This window comes from Manis pentadactyla, chromosome 9 (assembly GCF_030020395.1).
Source record: "Manis pentadactyla isolate mManPen7 chromosome 9, mManPen7.hap1, whole genome shotgun sequence".
NCBI classification, from domain to species: domain Eukaryota; kingdom Metazoa; phylum Chordata; class Mammalia; order Pholidota; family Manidae; genus Manis; species Manis pentadactyla.
Window position 1 is genome coordinate 15,025,076 of NC_080027.1, and position 18,264 is coordinate 15,043,339.

An 18,264-nucleotide genomic window follows, 5' to 3' on the forward strand; every position below is an offset into this window, starting at 1 on the left:
TATTGCAAACAGTGTGGTGGTAAACATAGGGGTGTATATATCTTTTCAAATCAGGGATTTTGTTTTCTTTGGGTAAATTCCTAGGAGTGGAATTACTGGGTCTAATGGTACTTCTATTTGTAGTTTTTTGAGGAATCTCCATGTTGCTTTCCACAGCAGTTGCACCAATTTGCAGTCCCATCAACAGTGTAGGAGGTTTCCTATTTCTCCACACCCTAGCCAGCCATTTGTTATTTCTTGTCTTCTGGATAGTGGCCATTCTAACTGGTGTGAGGTGGTATCTCATTGTGGTTTTAATTTGCATTTCCCTGATGATTAGCGATGTGGAGCATCTTTTCATGTGCCTGTTGGCCATCTGAATTTCTTCTTTGGAGAAGTGTCTGTTCAGGTCCCCCACCCATTTTTTGATTGGCTTATTGTTTTTTGGGTGTTGAGGCATATGAGTTCTTTATATATTTTGGATGTTAACCCCTTATCAGATGAGTTGTTTATGAATATATTCTGCCATACTGTGGGATGCCTTTTTGTTCTGCTGATGGTGTCCTTCGCCATTTGATGTAGCCCCATTTGTTCATTTTTTATTGTTTCCCTTTCCTGAGGAGATGTGTTCAGGAAAAAGTTGCTCATGATTTTATTCAAGCGATTTTTGCCTATGTTTTCTTCTAATAGTTTTACGGTTTCATGACTTACATTCAGGTCTTTGATCCATTTCGAGTTTACTTTTGTACATGGAGTTAGACAATAATCCAGTTTCATTCTCTTACATGTAGCTGTCCAGTTTTGCCAACACCAGTTGTTGAAGAGAATGTTTTTTCCCCATTATATATTCATGGCTCCTTCATCCCATATTAATTGACCATAGATGTGTGGGTTTATATCTGGGCTTTCTATTCTGCTCCATTGATCTATGGGTCTGTTCTTGTGCCAGGATCAAATTGTTTTGATTACTTTCTCTTCATAGTAAAGCTTGAAGTCAGGGAGCACATTTCCTCCAGTTTTATTATTATTTCTCAGGATTGCTTTGGCTATTCAGGGTCTTTTGTGGTTCAATATGAATTTTAGAACTATTTGTTCTAGTTCATTGAAGAATGCTGTTGGTATTTTGATAGGGATTGCATTGAATCTGTAAGTTGCTTTGGGCAGGATGGCCATTTTGACAATATTACTTATTTCTATCCATGAGCATGGGATAGATTTCCATTATTTGGTACCTTCTTTAATTTCTCTCATGAGTGTCTTGTAGTTTTCAGAGCATAGGTCTTTCACCTTGGTTAGATTTATTTCTAGGTATTTTATTCTTTTTGATGCAATTGTAAATAGAGTTGTTTTCCTGATTTCTCTTTCTGCTAGTTGTTAGTATATAGGAATGCAACAGATTTCTGTGTATTAATTTTTTATCTTGCAACTTTGCTGAATTCAGTTACTAGTTCTAGTAGTTTTTTGGTGAAGTCTTTAGGGTTTTCTATGTATAATATCATGTCATCTGCAAATAATGAGAGTTTGTCTTCGTTACCAATTTGGATGCCTTTTATCTTCTTGTGTTATCTGATTGCTGTGGCAAGGACCTCTGATATGCTGGAATTTCTAAGGAGGACAGGGACAGGGTGGAAAGGGGGTTGGGAGTAGTGGAGTGGTTAGTCATATGGCATCCAGGGTGTGACATCTGTGCAGAGCCAGAGATAAGATGAACAGAGATGTCCAGGAAGACTGGAGAGGCAGGGGGCAGGAGGGCCAGATCTGGGCTGAGGTCAGCGGGTAAGCACGTGGACCCACACTGAGCAGGCAGGCTGAATGGGCCCAGGGGAAGGGAGGGGAGCAGACAGAAGGGAGGAAGGGAAGAACCTCTTGGTCTTTCTCATTTGTTAAAAGATGAAATACTTGGTGTCTGAATACAACACTGGAGACAGAGGTCAGGAGTTCAGCCTGCTGGGGTCTGGTGCACAGTGGAACATTGTTCTCCTGGGCAGTGGAACCCCAGCCTTTGTTCTCATTCCACCATAATAGCCTTGGATTTGGTGTGAGACTGGTGTCCGCCTGTGCTAATTAGTAAACACAGTAGCCCCTTGAACAACATGGGTTTGAGCTGTGTGGGTCCACTTATATGTGAATTTTTTCCAAAAAATATATGGAAAATTTTTTGAAGTTTTGTGACAATTTGGTAAAACATTTTCTTTTCTCTAGCTTTAAGAATACAGTACATAATACATATAACATACAAAATATGTTACTCAACTGTTATTGATAAGGCTTCTGGTCAACCAAAGGCGTTAGTGGTTAAGTTTTGGGGAGTCAAAACTTATACACAGATTTTTAACTGTGCAGGGGGTCAGTGTCCCTAATCCTCATGTTATTCAAGGTCAACTGAACATTACCCTTTGCCCAAGGGTCACTGGGGTGGCTCTTGTTCATTGTGCGGTGAGGCAGGCCTTGGGAAAGGTTGAAGGTGAGTGCGGTTGGGAAGGGAAGTGACCTGGGAAGAGCGAGGCTTTGAGCAGGAAGGGTGTGGGCGAGTCCTTTCCTGGTGGCTGCACAGGGCAAACTACCTCCCCACCTGCTCCTCTGAGTTCAAGTTACTCTTAGCCAAATTTCTGGGTGGGGCCTTGTACTTCTGGCACAACCCACATCCCTGTCCCCACAGCACAGTCCTGTCCCCAACAGCCTGACACAGTGGCCCTCTGCTGCAGAGGGGACATCCACATTTGTGTCTGACATGGTTGGCCTGGTACCCAGCACCCCTGTAGTATATTCTAGCCTAATGCTCATCTTATCCCACAGGAGGTAACCTGCCCAGCTGGGAAGGTGGGACAGTGCCAGGCACCTGGCCCTAATTATCTCACAAGTCAGAGCCATTAAAAGAGGCACATAATCACTGATCCAGGCGAGGGCGGGATTTGGACAAACCTGTTGTCAGGGATGCTTTTGAGAAAATAGGAGAACTTTGAATATTGACTGGGTATTATGTAATGTGGAAGTTTATTGACATGGAAAGGTGGATGTTAACTGGAAAAAGTTTTATGTATGGTATAATCTCATTTTGTGAAAAATACTTACAATGTTTAATAGATGCTAACAGTGAGGAATATTCATTAGGTGATGGGAAATTCCTCCCCACCTTTTTCTTATTTTTGTGGTTCTGTTTTCTCACACTTACTTTAGAATTGTTTTTTCGAACTTCTACAATGTATATACACCTTTTGTTGTGTTAAAAGTTTACTTTTAACTTAAAATGTTTAGTAAAAAATCTTCCCCTGCAAGATAACCCAGGGCTGCCTGAGCCGAGGTGTTCCTCAGCCCTATGCAGTGGGAATCCTTTTCTCCTTTGCTCCCAGCCATAGCTTAGAACCCAAACCCCATCTGAGTTGTGCACAGGATCCAGAAAGCACTGATAATTATATAGCAAAAAATATAGTCAACTCTGAGATGATCTGTGATTTAAAAGAGAAAAAAATCCTAGCTTAGTTTGCCCTATCAACCCAGTCCATGCCCACACCACACTGTCTGGAAACCCAACTTCATTTTAATAATGGGTTGGATAAAAGGTGCAGAATTTGAAGGATAAAGTTAAAATGTGCTGTTTCTCCCTGCCTCCTGCAGGGGGTGCTCTTGGGGCGGCCCCTACTTAGGTCTCTGTGGGCACTGGTGTCAAGGGTGGTGTGGTGAGGACTGTCACATCAGGGACACGGGACTAGGGGACAGGGAGGCTGGGATAAGCCTCTTTAACCTGGAGTGGCCTTGGAGGAAATGTCAGTTTCTGTGGGCCTTTATCTTTCAAAAGGGCCTGTCTCCCCTCGCACATCTTTGGCTTCTCACAGCAGACAGCTCCACGTAACCGTGGTTGCTCTTTCCGGTGTGCGTCTGCGGGTAAGGCAGGAAGGCTGCTTGCCCATTAGAGGAACTTGGGCTCTGGATGGAACCACTAATGGGCACCCACACCCACACCCGGCCCAGCCCTGCCTACGTTCCGGGCCTAAACCTCCTGCAACCCCATTTGCAGGCCTAGTTTCACCTCTGCCCTTCGGGCCGGCCCCCACTCCTCTCTGGGTCATGCCTCTCCCTGTGCAGAGCAGAAGAGGATGCCTGGCTTTGTCCCAGCTGGACAAGCTCTGAGGGGACAAGGCCTCCCTCATCACCAAAGCCTGTTGGTTTCTGCGAAGACGAACGCCGATGGGAGCACTGGGGAGGGTGTGGGCTGCAGGCTGCAGTCCCCCCACGCCACCACTTCCGCCGGGGTACCTTGGTGGATTGAAGTGCGTCCCATTCCACCTTTCTTTGCCCTCATATTTATAATCTCTTATGCTACAGAGGAATATGTCTATAAAGGGCATTGTTTGGAAAAATCATTTATTGAGCAACAGCTACAAGGGCAAGGCCATTCCTGTCCAGGACCTTTCTTTCCAGCTCAGGGGGGGCTGCCCGCAGCACCTCCCACCAGGGCGGCACCATCTCTGGGCTCTGGGCCCTCTGTGCTTTCCTTATTATTCCACCATTTTGGTGAGTTTAGGCCAGATATATTTTATGTCTCCCTGGCTGGAAGGGGCAACCAAGGGCTGCCTGACTGTGCTCAGCCCTGGGCCCCCACATCTGGCAGCAGGCGTAGAGTAGGTTCAATTGTTTTAAGAGTCAAGAGACATGGTTGATTTTGATGAATTCTACGGGGCATTTGCCATATTTGTTTTTTTGGACAATTCTGCTCTAAAACAAATTATAGTATTTAGATAAAAATGAAGGTTAGGAAAAGGAACCCACTTTTGGTTCCACATTTTCTGTGTGGATCATTCTGATCTAGAGTCAGGAAGAATCATCTCCCTTTTGGGCTGTTGAAACCCTTGGACATTTTATAGTTGGCTGCCCTCTTGTGGTAGGAAGTGATACAAGGCTCGCCATCCGCTGGGACGTAGCACCTGCTCAGGTATTTGTTGAGTCACAGAGGCCGCTGGACCATCCGTGTGCGCAGCAAAGGAGAGCCACCATCTCTGCTGATGGATTCCCAGGCTAGCGGAGGTGAGTGCACAGACCCAAGGTCCGACGGCAACAATACACACCTTGGGTCGCCCAAAGGGGCCGATGTGCCCTTTCCTAACTGGGCTGCCTGGCAAAAGAGGTCAGGTGGCCTGTGAGCCTCCAGCTCTTTGATAACTAGACTCTCATTTTCCTTGTGAACTGACAGAGCCAATTAGTGTAAAACAGATGTTTCAACCGGCCTCCCTCTTTCCTTATCTACTTAGTGATCATTATCTTCTCCAGTCTCTCCTCTTCCAACCCCTAATGTAATTCTGCTTTGTCCCCTGGTATGGGCTGAATTGCGTCCCCTCAAAATCCGTAAGTTGAACTAACCCCAGTACCTCAGAAAGTGAGTTTGGAGGTAGGGCCTTAGAATGGATGATTAAATGAGGCCTTTTGAAGAGCCCGAATCCAGTCTGACTAGTGTCCTTGTAAGAGGAAGGCTGGCCACAGAAATATCTAAAGGCCACGGGAGGCCACGGCGAGGAGGTGGCCATCTGCAGGCCAAGGAGAAGCCCAGAGGAGGAACCAACCTGCCGGCACCCTGACCTTGGACTTCTAGCCTCCAGAGCAGTAAGAAAACACTTTTCTGTTGTTTAAGCCACTGTCCGTGCTATTTTGTGGCTGGCAGCCCTAGCAAACGAATACACCTGCTAACAAAATACTTATTTCTAAAGGCCAGTTGTTGTGTATTGAGGTTTTCAAGGACACAAGAACACAGATTTCCTCCTGGGCTTGGCCACAGTTTCCATATTTGTTCACAGTATCCCTGAGATAAATACTGAGCAGGTTTCCTTTAATTTAATTTAATCTTCATAGCAATCTATTTGATAGGTAAAAATATTCTTAGAAGTTAACTTGCCCAGGACCACCCAGGTAGCAGGGAGGGGCAGGACTCCAACGCAGTTCTGCCTCCACCTGCTGCCTCTTCTCTTTAGGTCGAGCAGCTGACATGGGCCCAGGGAGGGGGTCCTGGGACAGGAGCCGGAACATGGTGGCTGTCTGGAGCGAATAATGGCAAAGTGCAAGAAGACTGAGCCATAAACCCTGCTTGCAAGTGGTGCTTCGGTTTCTTCCTTAACTCATTCAGAAAAAGCCAGTTCTGGAAACTCCCACATCCACTCCAGGAGGCAGGATGTATCATCAGGCCCACAGCCCACCCTATCTTGGAAGGTCTCTTTAGTGCACCAGTCTGAACTGATGGGCCAAGGGGAGCTCATGTACACTCTGGTCTTTGTCAACAGTGACTCCTAACCACACTGTTATTCTTTCAAAGTATACTTTATTAGTGGCACATGGCATTTAAAGTTAAGCAATTCCTTTCCAGAGAGAAGGTAAGCCCTCACAGACTAAAAAATTCAGCATATACGTCACAGCAGAAGTACCATTTCTGGTGTAAAGAGAGATTGATAGGAAAGCTCTCCATGCTGGCCACGCTGGAGACAGACACAAGCAGCTGGGGGACCCACGGCGCTGGGCAGGACCAGACGCATCGAGTCACAGCTCATCTTTCCGCTCTGGCCCTCCCTGCCCCTCCCTGTCCCAGGAGAGGCGGGGAGGCCGTGTGCCAGCGCTCACTACAGGGACCCAGCGGGTCTGTGACAGGTGGAGCCTGGCTCTGGTCGGCCACGCGGACTGGCAGGAAACGCTCGGCGAGCAGGCTCACGCGTGAGCCCGGGGGAGCTTCCGGCCTTGAAGGAGCTCCGCAGGGTCTTTTGTGACTCTCAGCCCCAGATCAGGGAGATCGGATTACCTTACGGACCTTTTAAAGCATCTGGAAACATGTCTATATTAGTAAGTCAGAGAAGATCTGAACTTATTTGGAAAAACCAATTAATCTATCTCTCATGAATTCTTTTGCCCATGTTCTTCTGACTCAAAATGAACTGTACATTCTGCAGTTCACCTGGACCTCTCCTTTCGGCTCTGCTGTTCCTCTTACTTTTAAATGCCCCCACTGGGGCCTTCCCCTCCCACACTGCTCCTCACTGGGTCCTGCAGAGAAGTCTGCTACAAAGAGACCCCAGAGGTTGGGCTCCTCTGGATCCCACACTCCTGCCAAGCCTACTGCATCTGCCACTGCTGGGAGGCTCCCAATCCAAAAGGCACTCCCTGCTCTGCGGCTGTTTCTGTCGTGTTACGAACACGTCGTTTCTTCTTTCTAACGAACAGTAGTGGGGACTGTTCACGAGAAGGCTGAGTACAGCTTGTCATCTACATTAACCATATTTTGACCTCAGTGTGGGCATTTCTCTCATCATTCTGACCTCAACTGAACCCAACCCAACCCAACATTCAGATACTTATTGATCAAGGCAACAAAACGAGTAACAGACTGCAGAATTTTTCCATGTCTACATCTAACTGATGAAGCTCAGCCTCCACACAAGGAAACTGGACTTTACCTCCAAGCTAGCATCCAGCACACGCTCCTCCTAGGGCAGGACTTCAGGGCAGGTCAGTGACACTGGTGTCATCACAGTCGGTTCCAAAGTGCAGCTTGCCGCACTTCACGGCCGCCCAGGGCATGCATTCAGACGTCCACTTTACTGTCCAGTCCCCTGCTTTGCTGACCAAGATGACACCACCTAAACCTTTGAGCTTTGACTTCATATAACCCAACGACATGTCAGCAGCCTCTTCTAATGTCTTTCCTGAAAACAAGGAAAAGTTGAGAAAACACGTTATTGGAGGGAATTGACAGGAAGGTCACCTGCAGCGTGAAAAAGCAGAGCTAGGTAACAAAGACTTGGCAAATGGCTTCTGCTTGAATGCCTCGAAGGGGAGCCCCCTCCTGCCTTTGAGACAGGGCCTGGCATCAGCCTAAGTGGAGTCGCCTTTTCTCCTGCAGCCGGGCTCCGAGGCTCTCCACTGCCCCCCATATACACAAGGCAGACTTATTCTAAATGCTCCTCCCCAGATCCTAGCAGGAGTCAAACAGTGTGAATGACCTGAGAGCAACCTCTGGAGCTAACAAGTAGACGGATGCACTTCTCCACCTACTCGCAAATACTTCTAGTCATGCATCTTTGGACATTGTGAATGTGTTCTGTGTACCTTGTTCTACGTGGAAGAGAGCGAGCCTGGCCAGATTCACCTTCAGGATGCTTTCCCCATGCCCCGTCGTTGAAATGGCTCCAATGTCATTGTCGGCATAACCTCCAGATCCTGCTCAGAAAAATTGGTTGGTTCTGAGCAGCAGCAGTCAAGAAATTCAAACATGTCTTACAAGTCTACTGCGGTATCAATATTAAATCCCAAAGAGTGTCAAAGTGTAGACAATGGTCAGTAGCCATGACCTTGGGATGCAAAGGTAGGCCAGAAATCAGGATGAAGGGAGCCTTGGGGGGGAGGCCTGACCTCTCATGAAGCAGCCACAGGACTGCCTCTCCTTTGTCCCAAAGCTCATCTTTGGGTGTGCATAGGGTGAAACACATACAACCACCCCACCGCACCACTCACCCAACCCTGGGACCAGGCAGTGTGCTTCAATGTTAATGCCCTTCCATGCCACTAAAATCGAGTAACTGCAAACTTAAATTCCCAGTTTCCTTAGTTTCTTAATCTGAGCCCATGCCCGGGAAGAGGTTTCATGTACTTAGTGCTTTGGGAGTAAGTCTGCAGAAGCTGAAATGGGGGCTACAGAGAAAGAAGGAGGAGGCATCATGGGGTAGCCTGGGGGCAACTATAGCAGCCCCATCTTCCTCCCCACATCATCCCAAAGACACGCACCCCAGGACACACCAGGTGCCCACCAGACACAAACACCTCAAAGTGGTGCCCTCCAAAACCATTCCAGCCTGCTGTGTTCCCAGGCTCTGTGGCTGCTGCCAGGAAGGAGGCAAATGGAGAAAGGAGGGCAGGGAGTGAGAACGAGAGCTTGAGGACAGCAGGGAGGGAGGCAGGAGTCACCCACCAAGCCCACCTATGCAGGGCGAGTCCCCGACGCGGCCCACCATCTTGTTTACGAGGCCCCCAGTGGAGGTTGCATAAGCCACGTTTCCTTCGCTATCCAAGGCAACAGCACCCACAGTTCCCAAGTTTCTGCCAAAAGAAAACAGAAAAAAGTCACTCCCCCATGTCATGATGTGGCTTCATACCACTTAAGTACCCACACTGTGTGTTCACAGCAAATGGGACACCTTTTCATTCCAACATTCGTGACTCACAGGAATAGCAAAGGAAGCCTGTTTGCTCTGCTCAATAGGTCAGATTGCCAGGCCTTCCTTTAAACCTCAGCTTTGGAGTACATCCAATCCAGCACCATTTTCCAGCTCTGGGACTTGACAGTTTTATTCTCGAGGTCGCCTTTCCCCCAACTATAAAATGGGGACAAAAAAAATGGAGTGCATCTCAGACTTCAGTGTGCATCAGGATCCCTGAGCCCACCCCGGACGTCCTGAGCTGGAAGGTACAGGGCGGGACCCAGCATCCCGCATTTCTGACAACCTTCCACGAGATGCAGATGCTGCCCATCCAGACTCTGTTGCCCGTTTCGCGGTGCTTGCTGTAAAGATGAAATAAGTTAGTTTTGCCCCTAACAGTTGATTATAAACTTTCAAGTAGAAAGGTTGAAGAAAGTGTAGAGGAACAGCCACACACCCACTACCCCGATTTTATAATGGACTATATTTGAGGCCTTACTGTAAGTGCCAGGACAGCTGTGAGCTACACAAAGTCCCTTCTCCCGAGGAGCCTACATTTGGGGCAGAGGCTAACGGCAATCAGTTTCAGGTTCTCATTTTATACAGCAACAAAGATGCTGACAGCGGCAGCAGCATGCGGGAGGGATGACAGGAGCACTGATTGACACAGAGCCTCCTGGAAGGGGGTGAGGTTGCTGGGGAGAAGGCTCTGGAAGCAGGCATGATTGCTACATTCATGGAGCTTCAAGGAGGCCATTGTGGATGGAGAGAATAGAGCAAGGGAGAGGGTGAGGGAACCCTGACGGGCAGAGTGACCGAATGTCTTGGTTCCCCAGGACAGGCCTGTCATATGCATGTTGCCCTTTTGCTCTCAAAATTAAGTTCCAGTTTGAACATTACTTAAAGGGCGTTGTAAGGGCTTTTTATTCTGAGTAAGATGGGAAGACCCTGGAGAGTCTGAGCTGAGAAATGCCACAATATGAGTTAAGGTTTAAAACAACCATTCTTCTCACTCCCTGAACCCACCAGTGCTCCATGCCACTAGAACAATCCATCAGGGTGGCTAGAATGAGACAGTCAAGTGTGGGCACAGGTACACAGAAGCTGGAATCTCACCCATTACTGCTGGAAGTGTAGATGGGTGAAACCCCTTTGGAAGACCAGTTGGCAGCATCTACCAGAGCTGACTCAGCAATTACTCTCCTGCATTTCTGTCCCACAGAAACGTGAAGATATGTTCACCAAAAAAGTGTACAAAAATGTTCATAGCAATACTGTTTGTAATAATAGCAAACTGAAAACGACACATATGTCCACCAAAGGCAGAATAAATAAACCATGATACATGCATGTAGTGGAGTACTATACTGCCATGAAAATGAGCTAGTGCTATATGCAACACATGGGTGCGTCTCAGAAATGTAATGGTGAAAGAAATACAAAACATGAAGCAAAATTCTTAAGAAACTCTAGGTGGCTCTATGTCTCAGGGTGGGGCATACCTTCTAAGTTTCTAGTCTTACAGACTATACTGACGAGGCAGATGCATATTTGATTACAAATAAAACTACCCTTTCATAAGGCAAAAATACCATAAGCAAAATAAAAGCAAGATTAAAAACAGACTTGGAAAAATTATTTTAATGGAGAAATCTTGAGATCTGAAGGGGACAAAATTGCTGAAGGGGAAAAACGATCATAGGACAAAAAAAGGCAAATTCACAGAAAGGAATGACCGACCCATAAACAAACACAAAATGATCAAACATATTAATAGTCAGGGAAGAGCAAATGAGAGCAGAAAAATTGTCCTTCTCACTTTAGAGAATGAAAGAGGGGCTCCCCATCACGGCTATGGCAGGTCCACCCCAACATCTGCAAGAGTTGAGGCAAGAATACAAATACAAATGGAAGCCCACACACCATATGCTTAATATTTACCAGTTATAGTGTGTTCTACTCTCTTACTGGGATAAAGGTACCTTGAAAAATATTGTAATACTACAGTTTTCACATGACTGAAAGTTGACCAACTATCAATGCTGACTTGATTACTACTGTGCACATCTGCGTTCTTGGTTGACCAGCTGGTGATGGCTGGATGCATGAAAAAAGACACACATACACATAACTCATAAATTATGTATTCATTCCATAAAATTAACTTGCCTTGCCTTCAAGGGGCAGTTATGCTCTTACAATCAACATTTCCATACAACATGCATTCTACTGACAAAATGCCAAATAAGACAACCTTTCTTGAATCAAGGTGGATCTTAGCAAGTTTTTAATTTTCATTTGGAGGAGGTTTGCTCTGCTGAGGCAGTAGCAACTGTAATAATCAATACAGTTCTTAGAGCAATACTTAGGTTTGGAAATGAATCATGATTTTGACATAACCACACTCAAATGCTATGGGGTTACATGATATACTTACCACAGAAGACACTGCCAAATATTTAAATTTGATCATATAAATCACAATAACTTATCGTCATCAATTTTATCATCTCTTAATGTTAGATCCTTGCGGAGTATCTTCTTTCAAATTGTAATGCTGGTATATTAAAAAGCAAACTGCAAATAGCATTATGTTGTTTGATTTTGTTCACATCTCTCTTCAAATGATATTATATGCTGATATACAAATAAACAGAAACACAGCTTTTTATAAACTGGTTTTAGGATTATTTACATATAAATCTTCAAGTCAGGCAAATTATTTTTCTTTTATTTCAATTTCCTTATATTTTATTGGAATGTGGTTGTTTTTGCATATTTTACATGCAGTTTTGCTTTTGTTTCTTTAAATGTGAAAAATGTTTTAGTCCTCTTAACAGTAAAATAGCCATACTCATTTTATTTTATTTTATTTTGGTATCGTTAATGTACAATTACTTGAACATTATGGTTACTAGATCCCCCCTATTTTCAAGTCCTCCCCAGATACCCCATTACAGTCCCTGTCCACCAACATAGTAAGATGCTATAGAATCATTACTTGTCTTCTCTGTACACACTGCCTTTCCTGTGTCTCCCCCTGCTACATTATGTGTGCTGATCGTAATGCCCCCTTCTCCCCCTTCTCCCCCTTATCCCTCCCTTCCCACCCATCCTCCCCAGTCCCTTTCCCTTTGGTAACTGTTAGTCCATTCTTGGGTTCTGTGATTCTGCTGCTGTTTTGTTCCTTCAGTTTTTGCTTTATTCTTATACTCCACAGATGAGTGAAATCATTTGGTACTTGTCTTTCTCCGCCTGGCTTATTTCACTGAGCACAATACCCTCTAGCTCCATCCATGTTGTTGCAAATGGTAGGATTTCTTTTCTTCTTATGGCTGAATAATATTCCATTGTGTATATGTACCACATCTTCTGTATCCATTCATCTACTGATGGACACCTAGGTTGCTTCCATTTCTTGGCTATTGTAAATAGTGCTGCGATAAACATAGGGGTGCATCTGTCTTATTGAAACTGGGCTGCTGCATTCTTAGGATAAATTCCTAGGAGTGAAATTCCTGGGTCAAATGGTATTTCCATTTTTAGTTTTTTGAGGAACCTCCACACGGCTTTACACAGTGGTTGAACTAGTTTACATTCCCATCAGCAGTGTAGGAGGGTTCCCCTTTCTCCACATTCTTGCCAACATTTGTTGTTGTTTGTCTTTTGGATGGTGGCCATCCTAACTGGTGTAAGGTGATATCTCATTGTGGTTTTAATTTGCATTTCTCTGATGATTACTGATGTGGAGCATCTTTTCATGGGTCTGTTGGCCATCTGAATTTCTTCTTTGGAGAACTGTCTGTTCAGATCCTCTGTCCATTTTTTAATTGGCTTATTTGCTTTAAGATTCAGGTGGCCTTTGCTTCCGAGACAGAGCAAGAGATGTGGAAAGCATTTCCCTGGTGGCCAAATGGTGTCAGTCACAGAGTGGACGATGAGGGCTATGGGTCACGCTCTGCCATTGCTCAGTGGCAGACAGGCCCCAGTGTCTGTAATAAACCATCTGCCCTGTGCATTTGTGATGATGAGGGTCCCCTGAAGTGCAAGGCCCAGGGCAGGAGCACTTCTGCCTACATCTAAGAGCAGTACTGGTTGGTGGAGATACGTCCTCTTGCAGAGTTTTTGGAAAGCAATGTGGCCACATCAATGAACCACTGGTAAGCAGCCCCATTCTTGCAACTATGGCCTATAGACACTACAGCACCCTTGGGAAGGTTATCAATAGCTACCAGCACATGGCCAATCCTGCAAAACAGATTCTTAACTTGCGGACACGCCCGAATCACTTGAGACACCTAGTCCTAGTACACCTGCCTGGCTTCTCCACTTGAGAACTATTAAATTTGATTCTTTAGAAAAGGTGCCCAGACATATATATTTTGAAAAAGCTCCTTAGATCATATTAACATAACCTCTGACTAAATCTTATGAATCTCAAAGAAAAAGCATTCAGAGTTAATAGATTATATTCCATTGTAAACTCCCAGGCCATGTTCAAATTTTATTTTTCAAATTTTCCTTTAAGTAAGGGGACTTTTATTTGGGATTTTGAAATCCATAATGCAGAAAAACATAGTTCAGAACATATGATTCATTCAAACTTAAAAGAGTTGTACCGATTTCTCTGGACGATGCAAGAATGCTTAAGCAGGGGGCGGAAGATGGCGGCGTGAGTAGAGCAGCGGAAATCTCCTCCCAAAACAACATATATCTATGAAAATATAACAAAGACAACCCTTCCTAGAATAAAGACCAGAGGACACAGGACAATATCCAGACCAGATCCGCACCTGAGAGAACCCAGCGCCTCGCGAAGGGGGTAAGATACAAGCCCCGGCCCCGCGGGACCCGAGCGCCCCTCCGCCCAGCTCCCGGCGGGAGAAGAGCAGGCAGAGCGGGAGGGAGACGGAGCCCAGGGCTGCCGAACGCCCAGCCCCCGCCATCCGGGCCAGAGTGCAGGGCCCTCGATACTGGGAAAACAGGGCAGCAAGAACAGTGAGCAGGCACTGGAGGCTGGGCGCCGGAGGACATAAGAAAAGCGCATGACCATGTTTTTTTTGCTTTTTTGCTGTTTTGTTTTGGCGAGCGCTTTTTGGAAGTCTTAAAGGGATAGGGACCCCAATACTAGGGAAACAGGGCAGAAAGACCGGTGAGCAGAGGCCTGAGGCTGGCACCGGAGAATAAAGAAAAACGAACGACCACCTTTTTTTTTTTTTTTTTTTTTTAATTAAAAACTTTTTTTTTTTTTAATTTAAAATTTTTTTTTCTTTTTTTTTTTTGGTGGGCGTTGTTTTGTTTTGGCGGGTGCTTTTTGGAAGTCTTAAAGGGGCAGGGCGGGTCACTTAATCCAGAGGTAGGGAATCCGGGATCTCTGGGCACCCTAACCCCTGGGCTGCAGGAAGCAGGGAGGCCCCTTACGGAGATAAATAGCCTCCCAGCCACTCCTGCTCCAACGCGACTCCACCACTTTGGAGCAGCTGCCCGAGCCAGGCCACGCCCACAGCAACAGCGGAGATTAACTCCATAGCAGCCGGGCAGGAAGCAGAAGCCCTGTATTCCCGCAGCTGCGCAGCACAAGCCACTAGAGGTCGCTGTTCTCCCAGGAGAGGAGGGCCACAAACCAACAAGAAAGGAAGTCCTTCCAGCCGTCACTCGTCCCAGTTCTGCAGACTATTCCTATCACCATGAAAAGGCAAAGCTACAGGCAGACAAAGATCACAGAGACAACACCAGAGAAGGAGACAGACCTAACCAGTCTCCCTGAAAAAGAATTCAAAATAAGAATCATAAACATGCTGACAGAGATGCGGAGAAATACGCAAGAGAAATGGGATGAAGTCCGGAAGGAGATCACAGATGCCAGAAAGGAGATCGCAGAAATGAAACAAACTCTGGAAGGGTTTATAAGCAGAATGGATAGAATGCAAGAGGCCATTGATGGAATTGAAATCAGAGAACAGGAACGCATAGAAGCTGACATAGAGAGAGACAAAAGGATCTCCAGGAATGAAACAATATTAAGAGAACTGTGTGACCAATCCAAAAGGAACAATATCCGTATTATAGGGGTCCCAGAAGAAGAAGAGAGAGGAAAAGAGATGGAAAGTATCTTAGAAGAAATAATTGCTGAAAACTTCCCCACACTGGGGGAGGCAGTAATCGAACAGACCACGGAAATACACAGAACCCCCAACAGAAAGGATCCAAGAAGGGCAACACCAAGACACATAATAATTAAAATGGCAAAGATCAAGGACAAGGAAAGAGTGTTAAAGGCAGCTAGAGAGAAAAAGGTCACCTATAAAGGGAAACCCATCAGGCTAACGTCAGATTTCTCAACAGAAACCCTACAGGCCAGAAGAGAATGGCATGATATATTTAATACGATGAAACAGAAGGGCCTTGAACCAAGGATACTGTATCCAGCACGACTATCATTCAAATATGATGGTGGGATTAAACAATTCCCAGACAAACAAAAGCTGAGGGAATTTGCTTCCCACAAACCACCTCTACAGAACATCTTACAGGGACTGCTCTAGATGGGAGCACTCCTAGAAAGAGCACAGCACAAAACACCCAACATATGAAGAATTGAGGAGGAGGAACAAGAAGGGAGAGAAGAAAAGAATCTCCAGAGTGTGTATATAAAAGCTCAATAAGTGAGCTAAGTTAGGCAGTAAGATACTAAAGAGGTTAACCTTGAACCTTTGGTAACCACGAACTTAAGGCCTGCAATGGCAATAAGTACATATCTTTCAATAGTCACCCTAAATGTTAATGGGTTGAATGCACCAATCAAAAGACACAGAGTAACAGAATGGATAAAAAAGCAAGACCCATCTATATGCTGCTTACAAGAAACTCACCTCAAACCCAAAGACATGTACAGACTAAAAGTCAAGGGATGGAAAAACATATTTCAAGCAAACAACAGTGAGAAGAAAGCAGGGGTTGCAGTACTAATATCAGACAAAATAGACTTCAAAACAAAGAAAGTAACAAGAGATAAAGAAGGACACTACATAATGATAAAGGGCTCAGTCAAACAAGAGGATATAACCATTCTAAATATATATGCACCCAACACAGGAGCACCAGCATATGTGAAACAAATACTAACAGAACTAAAGGGGGATATAGACTGCAATGCATTGATTCTAGGAGACTTCAACACACCACTCACCCCAGAGGATAGATCCACTGGGCAGAAAATAAGTAAGGACACGGAAGCACTGAACAACACAGTAGAGCAGATGGACCTAACAGACATCTATAGAACTCTACATCCAAAAGCAGCGGGATATACATTCTTCTCAAGTGCACATGGAACATTCTCCAGAATAGACCACATACTAGGCCACAAAAAAAGCCTCAGAAAATTCCAAAAGATTGAAATCCTACCAACCAACTTTTCAGACCACAAAGGCATAAAACTAGAAATAAACTGTACAAAGAAAGCAAAGAGGCTCACAAACACATGGAGGCTTAACAACACGCTCCTAAATAATCAATGGATCAATGACCAAATCAAAATGGAGATCCAGCAATATATGGAAACAAATGACAACAACAACACTAAGCCCCAACTTCTGTGGGACACAGCAAAAGCAGTCTTAAGAGGAAAGTATATAGCAATCCAAGCATATTTAAAAAAGGAAGAGCAATCCCAAATGAATGGTCTAATGTCACAATTATCGAAATTGGAAAAAGAAGAACAGATGAGGCCTAAGGTCAGCAGAAGGAGGGACATAATAAAGATCAGAGAAGAAATAAATAAAATTGAGAAGAATAAAACAATAGCAAAAATCAATGAAACCAAGAGCTGGTTCTTCGAGAAAATAAACAAAATAGATAAGCCTCTAGCCAGACTTATTAAGAAGAAAAGAGAGTCAACACAAATCAACAGTATCAGAAACGAGAAAGGAGAAATCACGACGGACCCCACGGAAATGCAAAGAATTATTGGAGAATACTATGAAAACCTATATGCTAACAAGCTGGGAAACCTAGAAGAAATGGACAACTTCCTAGAAAAATACAACCTTCCAAGATTGACCCAGGAAGAAACAGAAAATCTAAACAGACCAATTACCAGCAACGAAATTGAAGTGGTAATCAAAAAACTACCAAAGAACAAAACCCCCGGGCCAGATGGATTTACCTTGGAATTTTATCAGACATACAGGGAAGACATAATACCCATTCTCCTTAAAGTTTTCCAAAAAATAGAGGAGGAGGGGATACTCCCAAACTCATTCTATGAAGCTAACATCACCCTAATACCAAAACCAGGCAAAGACCCCACCAAAAAAGAAAACTACAGACCAATATCCCTGATGAACGTAGATGCAAAAATACTCAACAAAATATTAGCAAACCGAATTCAAAAATACATCAAAAGGATCATACACCATGACCAAGTGGGATTCATCCCAGGGATGCAAGGATGGTACAACATTCGAAAGTCCATCAACATCATCCACCACATCAACAAAAAGAAACACAAAAACCACATGATCATCTCCATAGATGCTGAAAAAGCATTTGACAAAGTTCAACATCCATTCATGTTAAAAACTCTCAGCAAAATGGGAATAGAGGGCAAGTACCTCAACATAATAAAGGCCATCTATGATAAACCCACAGCCAACATTATATTGAACAGCGAGAAGCTGAAAGCATTTCCGCTGAGATCGGGAACTAGACAGGGATGCCCACTCTCTCCACCGTTATTTAACATAGTACTGGAGGTCCTAGCCATGGCAATCAGACAAAATAAAGAAATACAAGGAATCCAGATTGGTAAAGAAGAAGTTAAACTGTCACTATTTGCAGATGACATGATACTGTACATAAAAAACCCTAAAGACTCCACCCCAAAACTACTAGAACTGATATCGGAATACAGCAAAGTTGCAGGATACAAAATCAACACACAGAAATCTGTGGCTTTCCTATATACTAACAATGAACCAACAGAAAGAGAAATCAGGAAAACAACTCCATTCACAATTGTATCCAAAAAAATAAAATACCTAGGAATAAACCTAACCAAAGAAGTGAAAGACTTATACTCTGAAAACTACAAGTCACTCTTAAGAGAAATTAAAGG

At 44.6% G+C, this 18,264-nt stretch overlaps 2 protein-coding genes across 2 annotated transcripts in view; one reads left to right on the forward strand and one right to left on the reverse strand.

Annotated features, from left to right (window-relative positions):
* AHNAK (AHNAK nucleoprotein) overlaps positions 1-18,264 on the forward strand; it is a 134,371-nt gene that overhangs the window by 111,662 nt on the left and 4,445 nt on the right. The gene's annotated exons all lie outside the window — the stretch shown is intronic.
* The window catches only part of ASRGL1 (asparaginase and isoaspartyl peptidase 1), a 32,413-nt gene continuing 20,412 nt past the window's right edge, over positions 6,264-18,264 (reverse strand). Inside the window, exons 5-7 of the mRNA XM_036925769.2 lie at positions 8,927-9,045; positions 8,059-8,169; positions 6,264-7,655 (exon numbers count right to left, since the gene is read on the reverse strand). Coding sequence (XP_036781664.2) covers positions 7,450-7,655; positions 8,059-8,169; positions 8,927-9,045 — 436 coding nt within the window. The 3' untranslated portion in view covers positions 6,264-7,449. The remainder of the gene's footprint in view (positions 7,656-8,058; positions 8,170-8,926; positions 9,046-18,264) is intronic.